We start from the raw sequence: 27,496 nt of genomic DNA on the forward strand, positions 1-27,496 counted from the left end.
TTTAGATTGATGAGGCTCAAATACTTGGCAAACCATGATTTGTTCATGGAAATTATGCCCCACCTCTGGCATAACTCGGTAATGGTTTGTTGTTTTGGTTATTGGAGCTTGTCCACCATTTGTCCTTAGGGGCTAACGCCATCAAAAGTCACCGCAGGTGGGCAGTTGTCACAGCCAGTGACCACTACGATGGAGAAGCCCCACCAGTTAAGCCCAGAATCACCCAACAGCCAACGGCATTCAGGGTATTTTTATTTTGATTACTCTCTACCCCTTCCAGAAAATGTATGTCAATGTTGTACAACCTTTTTTTTTTCTCTCTATCTCCCCCTCCATCCCCCTCCATCCCCTAACCTGTGGAACCAATGAACCAATTTATCATTTCAAACCCAATCTTTCTTTGGGGGTTTCAAGATGACAGTACACCACCATCACTTACCATATCCCATTCCTACATGTGATCTTTGCCCCAACGATTAACCATTCCCATACTCGCCCCTTTTTTACATGTATGTTACACCATTGATATACCCACAGTATCACTCTCTGTCCTCCCTCCTGACGATTGTTCATGAAACTGCTTCGACTTAATTTTTTTCATCATTGTCAAAACACCCACATTGGGCCACCACACTTGCTAACCCTTGGGTTAACAAAAAGGTGAAGCAAATTGTGTAATGTGAGTGAATTGCTCTCCAGTGTGGGAAGCGGTCTGCGTGGGGGTAGGGCGCTCCATTGACTGCATGGCAGCTTGGGGGTTTTTTTGTTTTTTTTGTATACAAGATCATGGCTCGTGAAAGAGCTAACATTAATCACACAAAAAGTCAAACCGACACAAAAAACACAAAAAATAAGGGGAGCGGTAGACAAGATGGGGAGAGAGGGGGAAGGACACAAACACAACATTTGAGAGCAGGGACATCGGGAGAAATGTGGGAGGGGGAGGGCTTGGGGGGAGGTGGGAGAGGTATAAAACATATGAACACTGCAAGGACTTCCAGGAAAGAAGTTGGAATTTCAAAAAAGTGTATCTGGGGTGAAATTAGCGGGGGTAGAAAATATCAAGGTTTTGGATGGGGGAAGATAAGAGATGGTGGTGAACAGCTGTTTTAAAGACCTGGAGGGAGGAGTGGGATTGAAGGGAGTGGAGGAGTTTGTTCCAGAGGCGGGAGAAAAGGGGAATGATAGAGTGAAGGTGAGCAGAGAGCCTAGATTTTGGCAGTTTAACCATAAGAGGGTTGCTGGCAGATCTTGTGCGACCTAAAGGAATATTGGGGGGACAGAGCACAGAGAGAGCTGGGGGACCAAGGCCGGAGAGGAGTCGGTAGAAGACAGAAAGACCACCAACCTGCCTGCGGTGAGTGAGTGAAAGGCTCTCGGAGTTAGCTTCATCGCAGGAGATTCCAATGATTCTGTACGCTTTGGTTTCAACAGCGTGAAGCTGAGCTCGGTGTGAGGCAGGAGCACCGGCTCAGAGGGGGGAACAGTATTCCATTGAGCTGCGGATGAAAGCCTTGTATGTGGTGAGGAGCTCAGGTGTGCCAAGGAAGGACTTCGCACGACGGAGGATGCCCAGTCGGCAACGGGCTTTGGAGGCCAGCTTGGAAATGTTTTCCCAAGAAAGATCATGGCAGATAGTGAGACCCAAAAGCTTGAGCGACAGAACTTGGAGAGGATTGTTGAGAAAGTAGATGGGAGGGTTTTCCAGTCGGTCTTTTCGTCGGAGAGACATAGTAAGAGTGTGAGATTTGTCAGGATTGAAAGATATGTTCCACTTGTTTGACCAGTCTGATTTTTTTCCAGGTCTGCAGAGAGTGAGGAGGCTGCAGACTGCCGATCTGAGGGATGAGGAATGGAGCGGCAGATAGTGGTCATCGGCAAAGAGATAGAGAGGATTTTCCAGAGAGTCGGAGAAATCATTGATGAAGACCAGAAATAGCACTGGGCACAGAACACTGCCTTGGAGAACTCCAGCCAGAACAGGAAGGGGAGATGAGAGAAATCCATTCGGGGCCACACGTTGCCTACGACCAGAGAGGAAGTCCGCAAGCCATGAGTGGAGATTTCCATGGATACCATAGGAGGAGAGTTTGGTGAGCAGAGCTGGTTGCCAGAGCGTATCGAAGGCACGTGATATGTCAAGTGAGACAGCTCTGATTTCCTGTTTGGCATTGAGGACCTCCATCCATTGTTGAGACAGCAGAAGCAACCTGTCCAGAGTAGAATGACCTGGTCTGAATCCAAATTGATGATCAGAGATCAAGCTATTGGAGAAGAGGAAGGATTTGATATCCGAAGCAATGATGGATTCCATGGCTTTGCTGATAATTGGAAGCAGGCTGATTGGTCTGTAGTTGCAAGGATCTGTTTTTGCACCTTTTTGTGTAAAGCGGTAATGTTTGCTGATTTCCAAGATGCTGGCAGATGACCTTGAGCAAAAGAGAGGGTGAAAAGAACGGAGAGAGTGAGATAGAGCAGCAGAGCAGGATTTTAGGACCCGTGGGCTGATGCCGTCTGGTCCAGTTGCAGAACCAGAGTCGAGGTTTGACAAAAACTTCTCCACCTTGTCAGGCGAGAAGGACACAGAGTCCAGGGGCAGTTGGGTTCGACTGGGAAAGGTGGGAACAGAGAGAGATGGGTTTGGGACACAAGATTTTGAGGCAAACAGAGTTGAGGCATTCGGCTTTGTCACGTGCGGTGTCAACTGTGTAGCCATTTGAGGTAAGGGAGGGGATGGAGGGGGAACAAACACCAGAAACGGATTTGACAAGATGCCACCAGGATTTGGAGGAAGGAGACAGGTTTGAGAGTTAATTCTTGAGTGTGGAGAGATAGTGCTTCCTGGCACTCCTGAGGGTAGACACACACTTGTTCCAAGCTTGGTGGAAGGAACTGAGATTGCCTTTAGTTGGATTAGCCTTCCAAGAGGCAAAGGCAAGTTGTTTCAGGGCGACTGCCTCACCTCAAGATTCAGTGTACCATGGACGGGAGGAAGGGTATGACAACTGAAGACGAGATGGGATAAATCTGTGCATGAGAGATAGAGCAGTTTGCTTTGGAAGAATTCCCAGGAAGAATTGATGTCAGAGGCAGTAGAGATGGGAGACCAGTCCAGGTGATTGATGGCTGCTTGCAGACTGTGCCAGTCAGCCTGAGTGAAATGCCAGACTCGTCGGCGCTGAAAATGGCCAGAGAGATGTCCACTTTAACAAGCACATGATCAGAGGAACCGATTGGAGCAGAAGAAGAGCAGCAGACATTTGCAGGGAAGTTTGTCATAACCAAGTCCAGAAGAGATGATACTCCCATTGACTGCGATCCGGGTCGGGAAATTGACAGATTGTGTCAGTCCCAATGAGTCGCAGAAGTCCTTTGCTGAGGTGCCATGGCTGGTGAGAGAGGAACTCACACCCAGCCAGCTGGCATGATGACAGTTGAAGTCGCCACATATGAGGAAGAGAGAGTTTGGATGAGTTGATAGAAGTTGGGCCATGTTGTCCGACAGCGAAATGTAAATGGAGTCATCACTGTTTGGAGGACGGTACAGAACACGTATGAACAAAAGGTGGGAGCGGAGAGGAAGCCGTAGCCAGAGGTGCTCCTGGGGGTGGGGTGGGGAGAGGGCCGTGCTAGTGAGGAAGAGTTTTTGATAAAGATAGCCACCCCACCACCAGGACGAGGCTCAGGTCTATCATACCGGAGGAGGGAGTAACCAGGAAGAGATATTAAGGAATCAGAGACATCTTGAAGGAGGAAAGTTTCTGTTAAGCAGATCAAGTCTGGATTGTCAGAAGCAACCTGAATGGAGAGATCAATCAGGTTTGAGCGAAGGCCCTGGATGTTTGAGGTCCATACCGTTAATGAAGAGAGAGGGGGAGCATCGGGTGCAGGTCAGGGGAGAGGAGGGGTAGGGTCAGATGAAGGATGAGAGGAGGTAGGGAGAGCAGTTGATAGTGTGTCAGGGATTACAGAAGAATTACAAGAAAGGGAAGGATGAGGAGGACGAAAGTTTTGGTGATGGGATGAGGCACAGTGAGGGGTTGGTTGAGGAGGGGCAGGGGAAAGTAGAAGGTTGGGGGAGGTGGAGGTATGAGATAGAAGGGAGACGAAGTGGGGAGGAGGCAGCTTTGAGAAGGAGGTAGGAGGAGGGAGAATTTGGGAGGGATGGTTGGGGGGGAGATTTGAAGGGAGAGGCATGGGGGGAGTTTCGGAGGGGAGTGGCAAGGGGGGAGTTTAGGAGGGGAGGGGAAAGGGGGGGGGAGATTTGGAGGGGAGGGGCAAGGGTGGAGATTTGGAGGGGAGGGGCAAGGGTGGAGATTTGGAGGGGAGGGGAAAGGGTGGAGATTTGGAGGGGAGGGGCAAGGGGGGGGAGATTTGGAGGGGAGTGGCAAGGGGGGAGATTTGGATGGGAGGGGCGGGGGGGGGGGGGTTTAGAAAGTTGACGATTTATGAAAGATGAACATTTGTAACAAATTGGGTTTATTGTGATTTTCAAGTTAGCGATCCGTTTAAGAATGATGGAGGAGGGGTGGAAAGAATGAGAATTTAGAGCATGTAGTGAGAAAGAATTATAAGAGATTGAATATTTTTTTGAAATGGAATGAGTTGAAGAGGAAATTGAAAGGAGCCTTTTAAATAGGAAGAAAAACAGCGTGTTGTAATATACCACTGAATAAAACACTGCAGGGGAAAGTTTAAACATATTTAAACAGAACCGTGAAGAACAGTCTTATATTCACAAAGATACCAACGGGAAGAGGGACAACCACGAGTCACGTGAACAGGGGAAAAGGTGGAAGGCAAGGCGATAATGGGGGCGGGGCGAGACAGCGCACATGGACGGAGACACACGATGGGACAAAAGCACACGTAGAGAAAGGGAAATAAAAGTTGTTTTTTTGGTGGGGGGAGGGAGGGGTGGGGGTTACAACGTTAGACAAAGAGTAGATGTTTGGGGGAGAAGGGAAAATCTAAAAACCTAGCAAAAACAGCGAAGGAAGGAACAAACTTCGACGGGGGGAAGCCCGTGGCAAGGGCCGCACACGCCGCGGCAAACAGAAACGATTAATTTATGAAAGATAAACACCGAGAAACTTCCAAGGGGCACACAATAGATTCACACAACGAAAGATAAATACAGTTTCGACAAAATACAATTGTGAACAATGACAACTTTGAAAACGTGGAGACCGTGTAGAGCTTCGAAAATCCGTGACGTCGTCTCCAAGATCTCGCGAGGTTGGCGCATTCCATCGCATTTAAGGCGGCGTGGGGGTGGTGCGGTGCACTCCATCGCCTGTACAGCGGCATGGGGGTTGGTGCGCTCTATCCCCTGTATAGCAGCGTGGGGGGTTGCGCGTTCCATCACATTTACGGTGGCATGGGGGTGGTGCGCTCCATCCTCTGTACAGCAGCGTGGGGGGTGTCGTGTTCCATTGCTTGTACAGCGGCGTAGGGGGTGGCACGCTCCTTTGCCTGTACGGCAGTTGGTGTGGTGGTGCCCTTCACCTGTATGGTGGCGTGGAAGTATCGCTTGACCTATTTTTACTGTCATAACCCAATTAGACATTTAACATTTTTCACCACGACTCGACTAAGGTTTGTCCTATCGGAACGAAATTGCCCTCTAGATAGCCTAGAGCAAGGCGCATTTATGTTAGAGGTCAAGGTCTTGGACACCTAGGAGTACTAAACCACCATTTAGGTTTTTCTCCTTTTTGCTGCCTTGTCCAAGGACTTTCAGAATTCGTCCAGTAGCCACTGTTCACAATCACCATTGTGGACCCAGAAATTGTTGGTACTGTAAGGTTTTTGGTGGATTCATGAACCATAGGGGTCCTAGATGCGGAATAAATTGGATGCCAGCTTGGTATCTTTGGGTAACTCTCAGAATTTGCATAAATCCAAGATGGCTGTCACCCGATATGGGTGAAATAGAAAAATGGACCTAACTTCTGCTTGGAACATGCTCGAAGGATGATGCTGGTGTTTCGGTGGGTTTTTTTTAGGTGTGGCTGATTCATTTTTCATGACAAAACAAAGTTTTGATGATGCTTAGCAACAAATCCAATGTGGCTGTCGTGCGATGGAGCCGAAGACGGAAAACGGGAATAAGTTAAAATAAACATCGTGTCACAATGAGTATATTTGTCAAGTACTTGTAAAGCTGTTTTTAAAAAGGGAAATTACTCTAGATGCTTGTATCATGTAAATCAACCACAGACACGACTTGTACCTTGGGTAGGTTTAATATCATTTAGATCTGTGGTAACATCCTGTAAAATACATTCATGCAATAGACATCAGAATCGGAGTATTACATGGGAAATGACCGATATCAATAGGCAAAGCAAGCAAGTCCAGCATATAGGTGCGTACATACCATTCAAACTACAGGACTATATGTCACAGTAAGTGTCGCTGGAGTGTCCTTGCGCCGCGGTTGTCCCGGGTCTTATAGACGCCCCTTTAGTGGGATAAGCGAGCACTCCCGGGTTCACCTTCAGTATAATTTCACTACATTCTCCCCGCGGTTAAAACTATACTGCCGCTAGGCAGGTCGCAAGCAAGCGTCAGCAATAATCGAATGGGGTACGTCAATCCACGTCAGTCGGTCCACCCGTAGCGGTCGGGGCGGCGAACTACCCTGCCAGTTCGTGTCCGGAGACTACCGGGTACGGCGTCCCCAAGCCCGGAGTCCTCCGCGTCGGAATAGCTGCTGGAGGTGGGTGTCGGAGGGGGCACCCTAGAGCCATCAGGCAAGGGGGTGGGCGACGACGGTAGTGACGGCAGTAGTTCCATAGAGGAAGCTTCGGTAGAGTCCATAGACTCGTAGATTGGTTCGTCGATATCCCTGTCGTCAACCCCACAAGGGGCGAGATGGCGTACAGAGACAGTAGACTCGCGTCCGTCTGCCGTTGTCACACGAGCATGCTCGGGATTAGCCTGGAGTACCCGCACCTTATCAACAAGGGGGTCGTACTTGCTAGCGCGAACCGCTCGTTTGAGATAGGCCGGCCCCGGCTCAGCGAGCCAGCTGGGTAAAGATTGGATACTACCCGAGCTTCTAGGGTGGTGGAACAGTCTTTCGTGAGGAGTCTGGTTGGTGGCTGTACATAGGAGAGCCCGGATCGAGTTTAGAGCCGCAGGTAGCGACCACGCCCATTTATCGAGGGTCCTGAGGCTTAGCATGACGGCCCTCCATATAATCCCATTAAAGCGTTCGATCTGCCCATTCGCCTGGGGCCGGTACGGGGTGGTGTAGCTCGAAGCGACATTATTTTGGAGCAAGTAGCCCCTCACCTCCTGAGACAGGAACACCGCACCCCCATCGTTATGCACGTAGGCCGGATACCCAAACATAGAAAACAAATTCTGCAGGCACCGTATAACCGTGGCAGCCGACATATCCCCGCATGTATAAGCAAAGGGGAATCGCGAATACTCATCAGCGATAGTGAGCAGATAACGAGAGTTACTCGACACCGGCAGCGGCCCTTTGAAGTCCATCGCCAATCGCTCCCACGGTCTAGTAGCCCTAACCAGCGTCCCCATCGGAGGGTTGTAAAAACGCGGTTTGAGCTCCGCACAGACAGTGCAATCACGGCAGATCCGGCGGATGTCCTCAATCGAGTACGGCAGATTACCACTGCGCACAAAATGCGCGAAACGCGCCACCCCGGGATGACACATAGTGCCGTGCAAAGCGCGCAGTCCCTCCAAAGCTACAACCCCCGCGCAAGTGGCCGGCCTCGATAAGGCGTCGGCGACCAGGTTATCCTTCCCCGGGCGGTATTTGATGGTGTAGCAGAAGTCGGCGAGTTCGATACGCCAGCGAGTGATTTTCTCACTCTTAATGCGTTGAGCATGTAAGGTGTCGTACATGAATGCAACGCTTTGTTGGTCCGTGACGATTTGGAAACACCGCCCGAGCAAGTACGGCCGCCATCGCCGAATTGATTCGACGATCGCGTACGCTTCCTTTTCGACAGACGAATGCCTCCGCTCAGCGGAGGTGAGAGTCCGCGAAAAGAAAGCCACAGGGCGCCCCCCTTGGGAGAGAGTCGCCGCTATCGCATGATCCGAGGCATCACTTTCCAAGACGAAAGATGCACTCTCGTCAATTGTCGCTACAGCGGCGCCAGCGATGTCGGCTTTAAGGCCGCCATGGCGGCCGGGCCCATGGGGAATGTGTCGCAGGCCACGAGGGGGCGGAGCTTCACGGAGAAATTTTGCACCCACTTTGAATAGTGGGCGAACAGCCCAAGAGCGCGTTTCAGCGAAGCCCGATCGCTAGGCGGAGCCATATCGAGCAAAGGTCGCAGACGCTCCTTATCCGGAGAGACAGAGCCATGGGTCACGGTGTACCCCAGAAGATCTACCATGCGTAGAGAGTAACGACACTTAGCCTCATTCATGGTTAGGCGATATTTCTGCGCGACCTCGAGGAAGCGCTTCAGATTAGCGTCGTGATGCCCCTGGTCATACCCACAAACCGTAAGATTGTCCAGATAGACAAAGACATCGGTCAAGTTCTCCTTCGTAACGAGGTCATCCATAGCCCTCTGAAAACATGCGACCCCGTTAGTTACCCCAAAAGGGAGTCGAGTGAACTGGTACAACCGTTGACCCGATTCAAAGGCTGTATAGACGCGATCAGCCCTAGAGATGGGGACCTGATGATACGCACTACGCAGATCGAGAGTGCTGTAAACGGAGTACAGGGCCACCTGGTGTACCAGTGCATCCATCCCCGGTAAGGGGTAGGCATCCAGCTGTGTAAAATGATTAATCGTCTGTGAGTAGTCGATTACCATGTGCCGGCGATGGGCCTCACTTCGCACCACTAAGACTTGGGCCCACCACGGCGACCGACTGGGTTCTATAATACCGTCCTTTAAGAGCTGGGCCGTTTCTTCCGCAATGAATTGCGCGTCTGCGCGAGAGTAGCTCCGCGATTTTACGGCTACAGGGGTACAATCAGTGGTCAGGTTGGGGAACAGCGAGAGAGGCTCCACGTCCATCTGAGCGAGGGCGCACACAGCAAGCGTGTCCGGCCCACCGAAGTCCATTTCCAAACGTCCATGTCGCTTAAGGAAATTGTGTCCTAACAGAACGTCGGCACATAACGCAGGTAATGCCATGAGATACACGTCTGGGAACATGCGTCCCTTTATCACAAGTTTCAATCGACATGCCCCTTTTGTGCTCAGCCGAAGTCCTTGGGAGGCCATGAAGATCCGTCGTGTAGTCCCGAGAACCGGCCACCCATGTTGATGCACTAGTCGTTGATCGATAAAACTATCCGTAGACCCCGTGTCGATTAAGGCTTGCACATAAACGCCCTCGACCTTGAGCGGAATGATGGCCTGCGCAAGGCCGGAAGACCCGGCAGGTATTGTGCCGTCCGGGCAAGAAGATCGCGCCTCGCGAGTGGATCCCACACCGGCTGCAGTTTTCCGGTCGTTCGGGCAGCCCGTGGAGGACCCCCGTAACAAGGGCATAGTTGGCCGCGCTGGAGTAGGAGCATGTAAATCGTAAAAGCCACTGTCAGAGGACGTTCCCACACCGGCTGCAGTTTGCCGGTCGTTCGGGTAGCCCGTGGAGGATCCTCGTGACAAGCGCATAGTTGGCTGTGCTGGAGCAAGTGCGTGTAATTCGTAAGAGCCGCCGTCAGAGGGCGCTCGAGTCACGCGTAGAGGATCACTGCCATCCACCGTTCCATGAGCTGGTGCGGTAGCGTGTAATTCGTAAAAGCCGCCGTCAGATGGCGCTCGAGTCCCGTGCAGCGTTCGCTGCGAATCCAGAGGAGTTTGCAAAGCAGTACCTCGTTGCTTGTTTGAGGTGGGCGTCCGGACGCCAGCCAAGGCCGATCGCTCCGCGGCCGGTCGTGGTCGCGCCAGTTGTTTAGGCGGCCCGATGTCCCCCACCAAGGTCGAGCGTGCAGCCAGGGGCCCACGAGGAGGGGATACGCTCATCAAGGCCGGGCGGGGCGCTCCGCTCGGTGCGCAGTCCGTTGGCTCAGCGATAAGCCCATTCAAGGCCGCGCGGGCTCGCGTACCTCGCGCGGACTTCTTGCAGACCTTCGCGAAATGGCCCTTGGTGGAGCACAGATGGCATATTGCCTCCCGAGCCGGGCATTCTAATCTGGGGTGCTGCCGATTGCCACAAAAATAACACTTCGTGTACCGTTCAGGCCGGGCAGCGGTAGCAGCAGTCAGGCCGGAAGCCGAGTCCGCTTCAGGAGCACCCAGAGACTCGGCCGTGGTCGAGTCCTCCCCCATATCCTCGGCGGTAACCCTCTCCGGTCGCGCGAGTTGAGAAGTCCCCGCCACGACTCGTGGGTGGTCATAAGCGGTAGATTGTTCACGGGCATCTGTAAAGACGTGAGCCAACCGTAGTGCCTCCGTAAATGTCAGCTCCGCGGTCTCCAATTCCGCGGTCTCCTCCACGACCGACTGACGTGGATTGACGTACCCCATTCGATTATTGCTGACGCTTGCTTGCGACCTGCCTAGCGGCAGTATAGTTTTAACCGCGGGGAGAATGTAGTGAAATTATACTGAAGGTGAACCCGGGAGTGCTCGCTTATCCCACTAAAGGGGCGTCTATAAGACCCGGGACAACCGCGGCGCAAGGACACTCCAGCGACACTTACTGTGACATATAGTCCTGTAGTTTGAATGGTATGTACGCACCTATATGCTGGACTTGCTTGCTTTGCCTATTGATATCGGTCATTTCCCATGTAATACTCCGATTCTGATGTCTATTGCATGAATGTATTTTACAGGATGTTACCACAGATCTAAATGATATTAAATGTCGTGAAAATCAACCACAGACACGACTTGTACCTTGGGTAGGTTTAATATCATTTAGATCTGTGGTAACATCCTGTAAAATACATTCATGCAATAGACATCAGAATCGGAGTATTACATGGGAAATGACCGATATCAATAGGCAAAGCAAGCAAGTCCAGCATATAGGTGCGTACATACCATTCAAACTACAGGACTATATGTCACAGTAAGTGTCGCTGGAGTGTCCTTGCGCCGCGGTTGTCCCGGGTCTTATAGACGCCCCTTTAGTGGGATAAGCGAGCACTCCCGGGTTCACCTTCAGTATAATTTCACTACAGCTTGTGTTGTAAAGTTTTTAGACCTTGTGAAACTTTTGTCTGTCATGTGACAGGTAAGACTTTTGTTGTTGACTGTGAATGTTTGTTGGGATGTAAATCAAAGTACATTATTTATCTTCTCACTTGTGAAGATTGTGGATTACAATATGTTGGTAAAACTTCTCAATGTTTACATCAGCGTTTGAATGGATACAGGTCTGGTGTATCGTTTGGTATCAAGACATATTTATATAATCATTTCAATGAGGTTGGGCATGATTTTAGTCGTTGTTCTATTCTAGTTATAGATTCAGTTAATATTAATGAATTCGATAATATAGATGCATGGGCTAGCTGAGATTGGAGCATACAAGCATGGGCGTGCTGAGATAGGAAGCAAAGAAGACTTTTGGATTAGGACCCTAAGTGTGATCTATCCTTTGGGCCTTAATGATAGGGTACAAGGTACTGGGTCAGTATCTCTCGGCAATGTTTTCGGTAACGAGGAATTTGCTAATCCAATCAGAAGGAGACCCAGAGGTCCGAGGCGTCGTCAGGGTCGTATAGCTCCAACAATGGAAATTTCAGAGATAATTGATAAATCTAAAGGTTTTTATGAAGGAAAGAGTTTTCATGATTTTTATGTTCTTCTGAGGTCATGTTCCAAACAAGTTTTAGCTAATATTCTCCCGAGTTTGTCAGGTTCATTTGACGTGTTCGTTTTTGATTGAAGAATTTTGTAGCAGGGTTCTTACAAAGAAGTCTCCTTCCAAAGTTGATAGGATAAACGAGTTATTTGTGATTTTTCTAGCAAGCAGGTAGCTACTCTTCAACTTCATTCTATTTTTAGGGCTATTAGTATCGAGAGTGTATTACCAGATAAAGTTAGGGAACGAACCCCATTGAAAGTTTATTTCACCTTCACCAAGACAATAGGCCAATCCTTATTCAATAATTACAGTAAATTTATTTAGTCTTAGTATAGATATGGTAAAGACCCTTATGTATAGTAGATATGACCCTTATGGTAAAGACCATAAGGTCTTATGGTAAAGATATGGTAAAGACCCTTATGTATAGTATAGATATGGTAAGCCCTGGTGTTGGGCTGGCGGCTAGGGTGCCGGCTTAGGATCCTGGGTTCGAATCCCGGTCGATCGCTGAATTAACGCCAGGGGGGTTGACTCAGCCTGTCATCCTTCCGAGGTCGGCAAATTGAGTACCAGTTCACTGGTAATTCCCTGTTTGTCGTTAAAGGCGGCAAAAAGGGTTGGCGTCAGGAAGGGCATCCGGCCGTAAAACATTGCTTCAAAAAGGGGACCGAAAAAAACAACAACAACCATGGTGCCCGAAAAAGGCCAACCCCCGCTTTGCGGGGGGAAATGGCCTCTAAAGGTGGTTTTTTTTATTTTTATAGATATGGTAAAGGAAATTTTGGAAACTGTGCACGTTCATCTTCCCCTTTTTTGTATGTAGTGTAGCAGCATAGCAAAGCTGTTGTGCATTTTGTGATACAAGCACCAAATTTGGCACAAATGTACATTAATATGTTGCGAACATTTTCAGATATTGGGCCACTTGAAATTCCGTAATTTTTTTTTTCAAATTTCGTAATTTCAAATTTTTCGGGTGACACCGTCACAATTTCGGTCTTCGAGGCCGGCCGATATAGTGGGGCGGCTTAGCCCAAATATTCAAAAGAATTGTGCATTTTGTGATACAAGCACCACATTTGGCACAAATGTACATTAATATGTTGCAAACATTGTGTGGTCAGCAATGAAGACGAGAGTCTGAATTACATGTATGCAAAAGACCTTGTGAACCAGTGAAGCAAATACACGGGTAAGCATGAATTAAATCTAGGGCATGATATAATTTCCATGATGTTTACCTCTACACTCAATGGTGGAAGGAGGTAATGTTTTGATCCCAGCTTGTCTGTATGTCTGTTTGTCTGTTAGTCCACAAAATTCCAGACAAAGCTTGTAGTAGTGGTAGTTGTAGTGGTAGTGGTGATAACAGAAATTGTTATATAGAACTGAACTTATATTATTATTATTATATGCAGAAAATAACTTCATTTCTATATGCCCTGCAGTGGACAGGTTAATTGGTTTATGCACTGAAGGGGTCACCCTGGTGTGCACTGCTGTGTTCTGCCTCACTGAGTTGTTCAGGTATGATGTACTCAGCACAAGCTTCCGGTCGGCCCGGAGGTGGGGGTGCGGGGCCTGTCACGGAACGTCAAAACAAACGGCCTGCCGGGGCCGCCCAAAAGTCGGGCGTGAGGGGCGCGTCCACTAATGGAACGCCTCTCGCTTCCCAGATCGAGGGCCACGTGGTCAGGAGAACCTCGTCCCTTCCGGTCACACTTTGCCTATCGGCCGGCCTCGAAGACCGAAATTGTGACGGTGTCACCCGAAAAATTTGAAATTACGAAATTTGAAAAAATTTGAGAAAAAAAATTACGGAATTTCAAGTGGCCCAATATCTGAAAATGTTCGCAACATATTAATGTACATTTGTGCCAAATTTGGTGCTTGTTTCACAAAATGTACAATTCTTTTGAATATTTGGGCTAAGCCGCCCCACTAATGGTCCATGTGGACACGTAGTTTCTGGGGGATTTGAATATTATTAGTAACCGTGAAATTAGGGATTTGATGAAAATAGGGGCTTAACGAGGACGGCACTCGGTAGAGCGCATACCTCCACCAGCTGAACAGTTTCTTTTGTATCCCACTGATAGGCCGGATCTGGATTCGGACCTGAACCAAAATCTAATCGGCTTATTATTGTCACATAAGTCATCCACCTAGTTTCGTCATAAGTCATCCATAACTTTTTAAAATATCATGTTTTATATCACTTTTCACCTGATCACTCAATGGTGAAGAAACACTTAATAAATAAATAAATCTCGTATCCGAATCCAAATGCAGATCTTCACCAAAATCGAATCGATTCGTCCTTTTCACACACCCAACCGGTCCACCAAATTTTGTCCAAATCCATCCATTACTTTTTGAGATATCCTGTTATGTATCGGTTTTATCCCTAGGCTAAAGGGCTAAAACCCCTTTACTCAATGGTGAAGAATCATTTAAAAAGTAAATAACTCGTGTCCAAATCCATATTCATATCTTCACCAAAATCGAATCGATTAGTCCTTGTAACACACACAACCTCTCTGCCAAATTTCGTCCGAATCCGTCCACAACTCTTTGAGACATCTTGTAGACAGACAGACAAGGGTGAAAACATAACCTCCATCCACCTTTGGTGGCGGAGCTAAATATAGGGAACTAGTAACTTAACCTTGGAGCTGCATTAGGTCTTCAATTGTAGATTCTGTCTCTAATTTTGGTAACATAATGTGCACCAAGTTTAAGTTATCTGTAAACGGTTCCAATGCATGGTTTAACATAGTTGTTGAAGTCCTGGAAAATAGGGTTAATTAAGTTTTTTAGTAGTCGGGGCTTGCTTTCATTGAGTCTGTCTAAAGCGGTGTTGAACAAGCCGAGTGTTCTTAAAGACATTCGCTATCTCTGTGATAGCTACTTTATAGCTCCATCGGATATGGCTGCTAATAATTTTGTTGTGGTTTGTAAAATGTTTTATGTAGAGATTTTATTAAGAGAGTTAGGCATCAATACTGTTACTTTCACGAGTATAGGAAATAGCACATATGTTCCTTGTCATAAGTTGCTCCAGGATAATATCTCTGAGCATCAGGAAGTTTTCGTTAATAATTTCAGTATTAAATGTAAAGAGGTACATTTTTGTATTCCTTGACTCTTCTGGATCCCTCAGCTTCCTAAGAACCTGCACAAGTATAAGTTTATAGCGGGTGCCAGGCAATGTACCACCAAACAGTTATCAGTTATAGTTAACTCAGGTTTACAAGTTGTTAGCGAACAGTTCAGGAAATATTGTTTAGCAATTGAGAAGAATTCTGATGTTAAAACTTTCTGGAGCATCCGTTCTACTTTAGAGTTTTTAGATTAATTCTACTTTAGATGCCTCAATATCAAGTCAGTTTAGGTTTGTGATTTTTAAACTTTATAAACAATTTGGGATTTAGTACAGTGAGTGATTCACTCTTCAAAGTAATTGACCAGGTTTTTAACTCTTAAGAAGTTTTTTTTTTTTTTTGTTTTTTTTTTTTTATATCTGTCAGGTTGGATAGAGCATTCTTTTCAAAAAAATACATACTCAAGTTTTCATTGTTTTCGATTTGGCAGAAGTTTAAGGATGCTGTTAATTTTATTTTATTGAATACTTTTGCCTCTTTTTGTGGGATAATGTTTGAACAGGTTAAGGGTATTCCCATGGGTGGGAATTGCAGTCTCCTACTGGCGGTCATTTTTCTTATTTTTTTTGTGAATTTTCATTTATGCAGAAACCGATGAAAGAGAAAAAAAATAAGGATTAGCTAAAATATTGTATCATACATGTTGTTACATAGATGATATTTGTGATTAACTCTAATTTTTAAGATAGGCTGCTTTACAAGATTTATCCAGATAGCCTGATTGCAAACAAGAGTGGTAATGATTGTACAGTTGCTACATATCTCAATGTGTTGGTTAGAGTTGGACAAAATGGCTTTAGTACAGGTGTGCATCATAAAGTTGATTATTTCAGTTTCCCTGTAGTCTTGTACACCTTTCCAGGTAGCAATGTACCAATTAAAATGGGTTACAATGTCTTTCCATCTCAGCTACTTGGATTTGCAAAATGTGTTCAGTAAAGAATGATTTTGTGGAATGTGATAAGGTATCAGAGAGTACGCCAGTACTCTCTATGTCGGGCTGGCGCGGAAAAAAATGTCGGTCCCATCCGCTACATACAAAACTAAAGTTGGAGTATCTTCTTTAAAAACTCGCTAAGGCTACATATGAGAGCCTACCTGGTCTGTTCACCTGATTGTCGAGGCAGGGATCACTTTTCAGTTCTCCAGACCAAGGCAAAGGCAAAATAAAGCAAAAAAAAACGCGATCGGTCAAACCCGGGAATTCATCTTCTTGTTCATAATAATGATAATAATCTTCAGGCGGCATATTTCTGAGCTGCCTCTATCAATGGCAATGATTCTGCTACCATCCGATAGAGTTTTACTTCCTGCAACATCCTTTGGTATTATAATTGTAATTGCTTGAAAGGATTCCACGAAAAATATGGAAAACTACATTCCTTTGTAAAAGAATAGGACTGGGGTAGGCGTGGCTATGACAATCGGCTTGATGGGGGCGGAGCCGCTAGACACATTTGCCTCAGTGTCGGCGTTATGGGTGATAATGTTATGTGGGATCAAATAATATCAGCAGAAATATCATGTCTTGGGGAAATGCCTTGTTTTTCATTGTTACATTTATGAAAATATAATAGCGAGGTACTCGTGTGGCACACCGCACACGGGACGTGTGATCACGAACCCTCTAGTTGCGGGTCAAGGTAAAAACAAACCACGTGATCATTAAACCATCTCAAGTCATGGTTTCTTTACTTTGGTTTCTTTTCTTTACTTTACATGGCCAGATTCACTTTGTCGGCACATCACTGATGCCGTCTTATAAAACGGTCTGAATGAACAAGGAATCCACACGAATTTAATCTACTATAAATGGATGATGATGATGATGATGATGATGCTGAGTGGTGGTGGTGGTGGTGGTGGTGGTGGTGGTGGTGTGTATGTATGGTATGTATGTATGGTATGTATGTATGTATGTATCATACTTTTTCACGTCTATTAATTAATTACGTACTATTCAAATGTGCCTTTTAACCCCTTAGACCTTGGAAGACCCTTTTAACACTTGAGACCAAAAAGACCCCCCCCCCCCCCCCCCCCCGAGGACCCAGATGACCCAAAAGACCCAGATGACCCAAAAGTCCTTGATTACCCAAAAGTCCCCGAGGACCCAGATGACCAAAAAGTCCCGATGAACCAAAAGTCCCCGAGTACCCAAAAAAACCCAGATGACCTAAAAGTCCCCGAGGGCTAAAAAGACCCAGATGACCCAGATGACCCTGATGACTCAAACGTCCCCGAAGATCCAAAAGTCCCCAATTAAAATTTGGTCCAATGGACCAACGGACCCCCTAGTTTAATAAATATTTGAACTGACATTAAGTGTTCCTTTCATCTTTGTTTTGGCATACTGCATCGCCTGGAGTGGTCAATGGTCAATTAATTGATATTTAAATATAAAGATCCTAGTTTCCTTATGTCTATGCCCTATTAGTATTACCTATGGCTACTGGGGTTGGGGATTTGGCAGAGGGAGGTGGAAGCAGTGGGTAGAGGGGGAACAATTATGTTATTTCAAAAAAAAAAATGCCAGGCACCCTTAGTATGCCATTGGTGAGCACGTCGATAAAGTTTGCACTACAATATTTGTAAATCGGTAGTAGAACATCATCTACTCAAATATTGTAATAATTATTCAGACGGTGTGTATTTCTCAGCTGGGCCCCTCTCAATGGCAATGGCTGGAGTTTTACTTGATGCAGAATCCTTTGTTATAATTTGTTTCTCCAGTTCATTTCTACAGTTAAATATTTACAGATACTCTCTGAGAGGGTGTTCTCTCGTATTCAACCAACGCCATCATAGTTTGTCAAGGCCACGCCCTTCCCCACGCCTATTTGATCAACCCTGAATCTTGCTATGCGCATGCGCAGATAAGAAAGCGTGTCACGTGTACAGTGTGTCTGACTAAAGTCTTTCTGATGATTTATAGTGACTATTTTTTCTGGGGAAAATCTACTCAAGTATTACCAAGGTCTTCTGATTTCTCAGAACCAGGATTTGGATACTACAGATAAATACTTGTATTCATTGCAGTTAATTTTACAAAACTATTATTATCAGAGAGTGTGCTGGAACTCTCGACTCTATGTTCTAACGTAGGGATGACGCGGATAAAAAAGGTCGGCCCCACCCACTGATACAGAACGAAGGTTGGAGTATCTTTTTGTACTCATGGTAGTTTATCGAGGATACTTGCAGTTTGAGTGCATAATACGTTTTATTGACACTTCAAGTAAGCAAAACAGTAAAAACCACGAGTGTCTTTCACGTCCGGCCGTGTAGAAAATAAATTCCTCTCGAGAGGCTCTGCCCCTCCCATCTGTCCCCACCCTATTGGTTAGAGGAAAACCACACCCGTTTTTTTTTTTTTGTTTTTTTTGTATACAAGATCGAGGCTCGTGAAAGAGCAATCACTAAAAAAAAAAAAAAAACACCTTTAGAGGCCATTTTTCCCTGCAAAGCGGGGGTTGGCCTTTTTCGGGCACCGTGGTTGTTGTTTTTTTATTGGTCCCCTAATACTAATCACAGAAAGAGCTAACACTAATCACACAAAAAGTCAAACCGACACATAAAACACAAAATAAGGGGAGCGGTAGACAAGATGGGGAGAGGGGGAAGGAAACACAAACACAACATTTGAGAGAGGGACATCGAGAGAAATGTGGGAGGGGGAGGGCTTTGGGGGGAGGTGGGAGAGGTATAAAACATATTGTTACGGACTGCGGATAAGATGTTGATTTGCCGAGCGGATGGCGCCGCGGCCCTAACAGTTACCTCGACTAACCCGATTCCTGAACGTTGGCCAAAATCGCGCCACAGATATTCAATATGGAAACCTCTAAAGCGACCGAATGTAAAGAGGAAGAAGAAGAAGACTTACAGAAAAGTAACAGGATTTATTATTTACACACACTAAAGCAAAAGGAGCAGTCAGGGTTATATACAGGGAAAATGGAAAAAGCAGGTGACACAGTGAAAATACTAGCTTAACTATACAAGCTTACTTATTCCCAGGGACAAGACAAAAGATAGACTACAAGCACACTTACACGGGGGATGATGACAGGAATGGCAGGAGGTGGATGGCTGGAGGGAGCGGAAGGTTCAGCTGGAACCGCAGCCCGGTCGGGTCGGGGATGAGCAGCCGCCGCCCTTTCTCGATCGGCGCGTTTAGCAGCCGCCGTTCCTTCGCGGCCCCGCTCGAAAACTGCCGTCAAGGCCCCGAAGCTGCTGTGGCTGAAGCTGCTGTGGCTGAAGCTGCTGCGTGCCGCTGCTCTTTCAGGGATCCTCTCTGGCGCAACTCCTTCTTGGAACCTTTGGCGCAACCTTTTTAATTCACCTCTCCCTCTCTTGCTTAGTCCAACAACAACTTCTCGGCTTTTGCGCGCGCGCTTTTATAGCGCCTCAGGCGATCAAGCCGCTAGTGTCCAGGACACGCCCATCGGTCAGCTCGCCTCGGCCCTGATTGGTCGGCACGGCCCTCTGGCTCCGCCCTTGATGACGATGGGCGGGCACGCCCTTCTTCCCCGAGCTGACCACGCCGTAATGGCGGCAATTGCAGACAACAGCCAAATGCAGTTGGCAATTGACGAAAGGGGGGTTGGAAGGGAATCTACCTTATTTCACTTGGTGCAATGGAGTATTTCAATTAATGGAAGACACAGCCTTACACTAATACACATAATAAGGATATAACTGTCAAAAAGGGGGGAAATCTATGATTGGCTAACGTGTGGTGTTTATGAACTAATTACGGGACGCACTTTGACCTTTATACATAACTGGAGCAAGGAGGGCGATATTTTACAACAATTTACACAACAACAACAACAAAAAAAAACATTCTCATATCCACAACAATATGAACACTGCAAGCACTTCCAGGAAATAAGTTGGAATTTCAAAAAAGTGTTTGTTTTGTTTTGTTTAAAAAAAAAAAAAGAAGTTTAGTTTAGTTTCGTTTTTTTAAAGTTTCGTTTTGTAAAATTAACTGCAGTGAATACAATTTTGGGCATTTCTAAGTGCAGGTCATTGTGTGGCCTGAGGCTGGATGAAGACATTACTCTTTGAGAAACAAGCATAAGACTGAGCTGCAAGATACAGTCAGGGTTGCGTAAGACAATATTGGAACACGTGCAGTATTTGACATTGCTGACTAAGATATCTTGGCACTTTTGCTCCAAGATTGGGTATCCTCTGAGTACCATACCATTGTGTTATTCCACATTGTAAAAAATTACAGAAAGAAGTGAATAAACAAAAAAAATTCTGCTAAATTAAAAAGGCAATGTAGGGATGACAAACTACAGTCTAAAAAAGGTCCTAAACAAGATAGGGATGATGTTGGTTTAGAGAGTAGCTATCAGGCATGAGTAGTAGCATGTCTATCAGGCAAAGTCCTAAACTGCCTCCAGAATATTGTCGAGGGTTGGGCTTAGCTAAAAGTATAAGAAGCTCCTATATAATATCATGGACTTCTTGCAGCTTCAGTTGTCTTTCCTACTTTTCTTTTTTATCAACTTGGAGTAACCAATCACAAATGGAGATAATTATAAAATGCTGTTATTAGAGATATCCATGCAGTTTGTAAGAAGTTGATGATCATGTACTGATATAATAACATTGTACTTTGGCTGCTAATTTGTAGAGTCTCAGTATGTGGCTGCACTACAAGAGTAATCAAGTACTGTTGTAACCAGTGAAGTGTTTGTAGAAGCTTGAAGCAATAATTGATGAAATGTAAATGAGGCAGTGATGTGGGGATTGTTATGTGATTGTAATACTGTTAGCTACTCTCCAAACCAACATCATCCCTATCTTGTTTAGGACCTTTTTTAGACTGCCGTTTGTCATCCCCACATTGCCCTTTTAATTTAGCATACATTTTTAAAATTCACTTGTTTTCCATCATGTTAAACAGGGGATATTTAGCTAATTGTTTGATCATGTGTTGCGAGAATATCTTTCGACTCCATCATCACCTTTTGTTTAAGTTTGGTTGGTTTTCATTTAAACAAGTTCCTATTGCATTACATTTGATATAATGTATTGTTACGGCCCGCGGATACGGATGTTGGTGTGCCGAGCGGATGGCACCGCGGCCTAACAGTTACCCCGACTAACCCGATTCCCGAACGTTGGCCGGATCGCGCCACAGATATTCAATAGGGAAAAGACAAAAGCGACACGGATGTGAAGAAGAAGAAGAAGACGAAAAAAAGGTTGAAAATACTACTAAATTTATTCCTACTATATACAGGCTCAAAATAACCAAGGAAGAAGGAAAGATAATAAAATAATTTACAGAAGATTTTAGACAGTGCAACCTAGCTTATACAAACTTAATTAAATACCCAGGAACAAAACAAACAGAACAAACTCACGTACACAAGAAGGGTGGAAAGGCAGGAGGTGGATGGCTGGAGGGAGAGGAAAGTCCAAGGGGTCCTGCAGCACGATCGGCGCGTTTAGCAGCCGCCGTTCCTTCGCGGCCCTGCTCAAAACCGCCGTCCAGGCCCCAAGCGGCTGTTGAGTGTTGTTGCTGCTGTGGCCGCCGCTGCTGCTGCTGCTGTGGACGTCGCGTGCTTTGCCAGGACTACAACAGGCTTTGTGCTTCCCTGGATGATGATCTCCTTAATGTTCTCTATGTTCTTTTGCTCACATGCCAGCCTCGGACTCTGCTCGGAAAGGCACCAGCTCAGGAACAAACATCGGCCCACTTGATCAGCCGTTGCTGTGTACAAAGCTTCCTTGGGTGATCTCAATGTACTCTCGCAGTTGGTTCTCTTACAGTTGGTTCTCTCTGGATGATCTTTTTACACAACTCAGCAACGACTCCACTCTACAACGTCCTTGCGCGCGCGCTTTTATAGCGCCTCCGGCGATCAAGCCGCTGGCCTTCAGGACACGCCCATCGGTGTGCTCACCTCGGCCCTGATTGGTCGGCACGGCCCTCTAGCTCCGCCCTTGATGACGATGGGCGGGCACGCCTTTCTTCCCCGACCCGAGCACATGTTCAATGGTGGTTTTGGAGGGGATGTAATTGGCAATCGAGGCTTGGCAATGATGAAAGGGGAAAGTGAAAGGAATCTACTCTATTTCACTTGGTGCAATGGAGTGTCATCTTAATGGGAGACAAGGCCTTACCCTAATACACATAATAAAGATATAACTATCAACCAGGGGGAAATCTATGATTGGCTGACGTGTATGCTTTATGGACTAATTATGGGACGCCCTTTTGACCTTTACACAACACTGGAGGCAGGAGGGTCCAGAATCGAGCAATATTTAATAAACACACGATAAAAAAAATACAATCCTCATATCCGCAACAGTATATTGAATTAATAATTTTAGTGAAGTTAATCCTTTAATTAATATTATTGATTTAACATATATATTTATTTATCAGATAGTATTACATAATGGAGGTATTTAGATAAAACTATTTATAAAACACGTTATAAACAAGCATTCTGAGTATTGCGCTGCAATACATGTCCCCTACCAAAGTTCAAAGTGCCATAACTTTGTCAAAAATGATCGAATATGCAAATTTATGCACGGTTGATGTTGGTTTTCAAACTTGATCTGAGGTATGCTGAGACATGTGTCACGCCTCGCCTCGTTGATAAGCCCACAAGATCGCTCCGCGGAGCGGCCTGCACGTATTGCACTGTGTGAATTATATAATTACCAACTCACGGTCTGAGGTATTCGCGATTCAAGAGATATCCATTTTTTTTGTTTTTTTCGTTTAATTAACGATATTTGCCAAACCACGTGCCTTATCGCAAATTCCAAAAGGACGTTTTAGTAGACTGACATGCTGAACAGATCTGTGAAGTTTCCCCTCGATTGGATCAAAAATGAGGGAGGAGCTCGGTTTTAAAGGTTCATGCTTAAAATCGTCATAACTCTGAAACCATGTGACGCATGACGTCATGCTCGCTGACTTTTTTGTTCGTCATGGGTATGCGATTTTGCCTGCAAAGTTTGGCCTCGATCTGTCCAGCCGTTGCAGAGAAAGAGGGGTTTTCGTGTTTTCACGAAAAACAATATGGCGGCCAAACCACGTGACCTGTGATGTCATATTTACCATTAAAATATTCTACAGACCGAGTCCCCCCTACGGTGAAAATTTGATCTCAATCGGTCCTATTATTGCAGAGAAAATCTTTTTTAAAGGAAATTAAAACTTAAAGTGGCACTGAGTTAAGCATCATCAGAATTATCAGAATTCCCAAAGTTCAAAGTGCCATAACTTTGTCAAAAATGATCGAAACGTCATGAAGTTCGAACTTAATCTGTAACTCGCGAGATCTCGCGAGATCTTTGTTGATGCGAGGTCACGTCTTTTCGAAGCTGTCCATGCGCTCACGCTTTCGAAGTTAAGTAATCTTTCACAATTGTGTTTTTGTCGAAACTGTATTTATCTTTCGTTGTGTGTACCTATAGTATGTCCTTAGTAAGATTATCGGTGTTAATTTTTCATACCTGTATACAAAATTGTCGGTTAATTCGTGTCGCGTCTTTTGAGGCCTCGTAGGCTACGAGGGATGAATTTCAAATCTACTTTTGAGGCCTCGTCCTAACTTGAGGCTCTGTTTTTCTCTCAGCGGTCCGTCGATTGTGCTGCAATTACTTTCGTTCTCTGTTTTTGTCCCAGTCTTTCACCCCATACTTCCTGTTTAAAATCTCAACTCAAAAAAAATAAAATAATAATTTCCTTCTCTGTTCTTGTTCGTTTATTCGTTGTTCTTATTTCTTCGTTCGTTCTTCGATCACGTGTTTCACCCCCATTTCCATTTTCCATTTCCCCAGATAGTTTTCACTGCTCAATTTTAAAATGTTTAAACTTTCCCCTGAAGTACTGTATTCTGTCGTATATTATAACACCTTTTTCTTCTTCTATAAAAGGATGCTTTCGACTTGCTCACCAAATCTATTCATTCCAAAAAAAAATTCCATCTCTGACAGTTCTTCTTTTCTACATTCCCGAAACTCTCCTGCACTCCACCCCTTCTCCAGCGTCCTCAAACGTATTTTTGACTCGAAGGTCACAAGAAACTCATTTTGCAATAAATGTTCGTTTTCCATTAATCGTACACTTTCTAAAATCCAATCTCACCCCTCCCCTCCAAATCTTCCCCATCACCCCTCCCCTCCAAAACTTCCCCATTACCCCTCCCCTCCAAAACTTCCCCATCACCCCTCCCCTCCAAATCTACCCCCTTGCCCCTCCCCTCCAAATCTTCCCCATCACCCATCTCTTTCAAATCTTCGCCCTTGCCCCTCCCCTCCAAATATTCCCCATCACCCATCCCTTTCAAATTTTCCCCCTTGCCCCTCCCCACCAAATCCTTCCCATCACCCATCCCTTTCAAATCTCCCCCCTTGCCCCTTCCCTCCTAAACTCCCACCACACCCCTCCCCTCCGAGACTCTCCCTCGCCTCTCCCCTCCTTGACTCCCCTCTCACCCCTCCTCCTCAAAGCGTCCTCCCCTCCCCGCTTCTTCTCCCTTCCAACTTTCACCTTCATCTCCCCTAACCTTCTGCCTCGCTCTTCCCCCTCCTCAAAAACACACATATACAGACTTGGCATTTAATATGGAATATTTTTTTTTTCTTGACTTGGGTTTACTTTCTGAACTCAGTATATCAATCTGGTGAGTTTCTTTTACCCTTCGATGATGTCTTTGTTGAAAGAACCATGTCACTGATTATCTTTCACAGCAAGAACTCAATAACAGGATTATATCACAGGTGGCGTGACAAAATGTAAGGACAGGTACATTTGATGATTGGCTTCACAATCAGGTATATAAGGGTTGTTGCGTTCTGTATTAGTGGAAAACAACTGCTGCACGTCTACAAAAGTTATTGCCGCTTCCTCTGGAGATGGTCCGTCAACTTGACAATGCTGTTTGTCATGGAGTGGTGGCTTTATGAAATTCTGGCATGAAGCAGCGTGCTATTGCTCGACAGTATGGCATCACTCAAGGTCAGGTGTCAAAGATCCTGAAACGAAATGCTCAGAGGGGTGTCCCTACTCCAATACCGAGGCCAGGACGTCCACGCAGAACCACAAGGAGAGATGATCGCCAGCTGCACCGGTTAGTCTGCAATGGCCGTACCAAGTCAGCTAATCGGCTTAGGGCTGAGTAGCAGCAACTGACAAATGTGCCTGTATCCAGAAGGCTAGTCAACCAACGACTGGTTCAAGCAGGCTATCGTGCCAGGCGTCCCCTGAGAAAGCCACGCCTGACCAGACAACACAGCCAGCGCCGATTGCAGTGGCCCAGAGAGCACCGTCAATGGCAGCCAGGACACTGGAATCACGTGACCTTCAGTGATGAGTCTAGATTCCTGGTCTATCGTCAAGATGGCCGTGCCCGAGTGCGCAGACAAGTGCATGAAGCCCACAACTAAGATTGTATAGTGCCAAGAGTCCAAGCTGGAGGTGGTGGGGTGACCGTTTGGGCTGCTTTTCATGCAGGGGGCAAAACTGACCTGGTTGTTCTGAATGGAAACCTGAACCAGTTCAAGTACAGGGTCATTCTGGAAGAAACATTGCTTCCATTTGCTCGTGCAGCCTTTCGAGGAAACGTTTTTTTTTTTTTTTTTTTTTTTTTTGCATACAAGATCGAGGCTCATGTAAGAGCTAATATTAATCACAAAAAACAAACGGACACATAAAACATATCATAAAGACAGTGGGAGACAAGATGAGAAAAGAGAGAGAAGCACACAAGCACAACAACAGTAGAGAACAGGGACATTAGGAGATCTGTGGGAGGGAGAGGGCTTGGGGGGAGGGTGCAGGGGGAGAGGGGTGGGAGAGGTATAAAACAAATGGACACTGCCAGGACTTCTAGGAAAAAAGTTGCTATTTCAAAAAGGTGGATCTGGGGTGAATTATCAGGGGTAGAAAATATCAAGGTTTTGGATGGGGGAAGATAAGAGATGGTGGTGAACAGCTGTTTTAACGACCTCGAGGGAGGAGTGGGATTGAAGTGAGTGGGGGAGTTTGTTCCAGAGGCGGGAGAAAAGAGGAATGAAAGAGTGAAGGTGAGCAGAGAGTCTTGATTTTGGTAGTTTCACCAGAAGCGGGTTGCTGGCAGATCTTGTGCGACCTGTAGGAATATTTGGAGGACAGAGCGAGGGGAGCTAGGCCGGAGAGGAGTTGGTATAAGACAGAAAGGCCACCCACCTGCCTGCGGTGAGCGAGTGAAAGGCCCTCAGAATAACCTTCATCGCGGGAGATACCAATGATTCTGAAAGCTTTGGTTTCAACAGCGTGAAGCCGAGCTAGGTGTGAGGCAGGAGCACCAGCCCAGAGGAGAGAGTAGTATTCCATCAAGCTGTGGGTGAAAGCTTTGTATGTGGTGAGGAGCTCAGGTGTGCCAAGGAAGGATTTCGCATGAGGGAGGATGCCCAGTCGGCCAGGACTGGCTTTGGAGGCCAGCTTGGAAATGTGGTTTTCCCAGGAAAGATAATGGCTAATGTCTTCCAAGATGACAATGCACGGCCTCATCGTGCTCGCATGATCCAACACTTTCTTGCTGACCGTGGTGTAGAGCATATGGAGTGGCCTGCCATGTCCCCGGATATGAATCCGATAGAGAACTTGTGGGCAGAATTAACACGTCAAATCGACAACTTGGACCAGCAGCCTACCTCTGTGCGTGAATTGCAGCAGACTATTGTCACTGCATGGCAAGCGATTCCTGTCCAAACCTTGGCAAATCTCGTGAACAGCATGCCTCGACGTGTACGTGCTCTCCTGAATGCTCGTGGGGGTTACATGAAGTACTGAACTGTAATTTTAGTCCGTAATCCCAGTCATAATTTAGCTTTTGTTTTTGTTGAATTTTTTTTTGGCTAATGTGCAAAATAAAGAGATACTTCTGGAAAACGTACAGAAGTTTAACACAGTACTGTCTGTGAATTTAGTTCGATATGAGTTTACATCACTTTCAAGGATCAATTTATTTGTTTTGAAATGTCAAATGTGGTTTTTGTTTCTTTTAAAGGTCACATTAACAAAATCTAGAATAATTTCAACACAATTCCAATGAACTTTTGGTTCTAAGTCATCTTGAAAAGTAAGTTCACCCCCACAAAAAAAAAATTCCATATTAAATGCCAAGTCTGTATATATATATATATATATATATTGTTACAGATACGACTTTGATGGTATGGTGGGCCGAGCGGGATGGCCGCCGTATCCGTACAAGTTACCCCGATTGCACCCGGGGTTGACTAATCGCGCTATGCTGGCTCAATAAGAAAAAGAAGACACCCGGCTGGATTACAATCACACAATACGACACCAGGGATACGGTTCTCAAAGGTTGTTATTACAATTGCGGAAGGTTTAGATTACAGGGACAAGAGGGAAACATAGGAAGGTGGGCACTTAAACACACTTATATTATCCCCGGACAGACGACAGGTAAACGCGGGACAAGGCTCACTCACACGGGGTTTGATGGCCAGGAAAGCGGGTAGCGATCGCTCCAGGTGCACCTGTGCTCAGGGCA

General features: G+C 46.0%; 1 protein-coding gene across 14 annotated transcripts in view; it reads left to right on the forward strand.

Moving 5' to 3' along the window:
• WAC (WW domain containing adaptor with coiled-coil) overlaps window positions 1-27,496 on the forward strand; it is a 98,993-nt gene that overhangs the window by 43,527 nt on the left and 27,970 nt on the right. For all 14 annotated transcript variants that reach the window (XM_068127144.2, XM_068127146.2, XM_068127152.2 and 11 more), the window contains one exon: window positions 130-245. In XM_068127144.2, the coding sequence (XP_067983245.1) occupies window positions 130-245 (116 nt within the window). The remainder of the gene's footprint in view (window positions 1-129; window positions 246-27,496) is intronic.

This window comes from Myxine glutinosa, chromosome 10 (assembly GCF_964187855.1).
Source record: "Myxine glutinosa chromosome 10, kmMyxGlut1.1, whole genome shotgun sequence".
NCBI classification, from domain to species: domain Eukaryota; kingdom Metazoa; phylum Chordata; class Myxini; order Myxiniformes; family Myxinidae; genus Myxine; species Myxine glutinosa.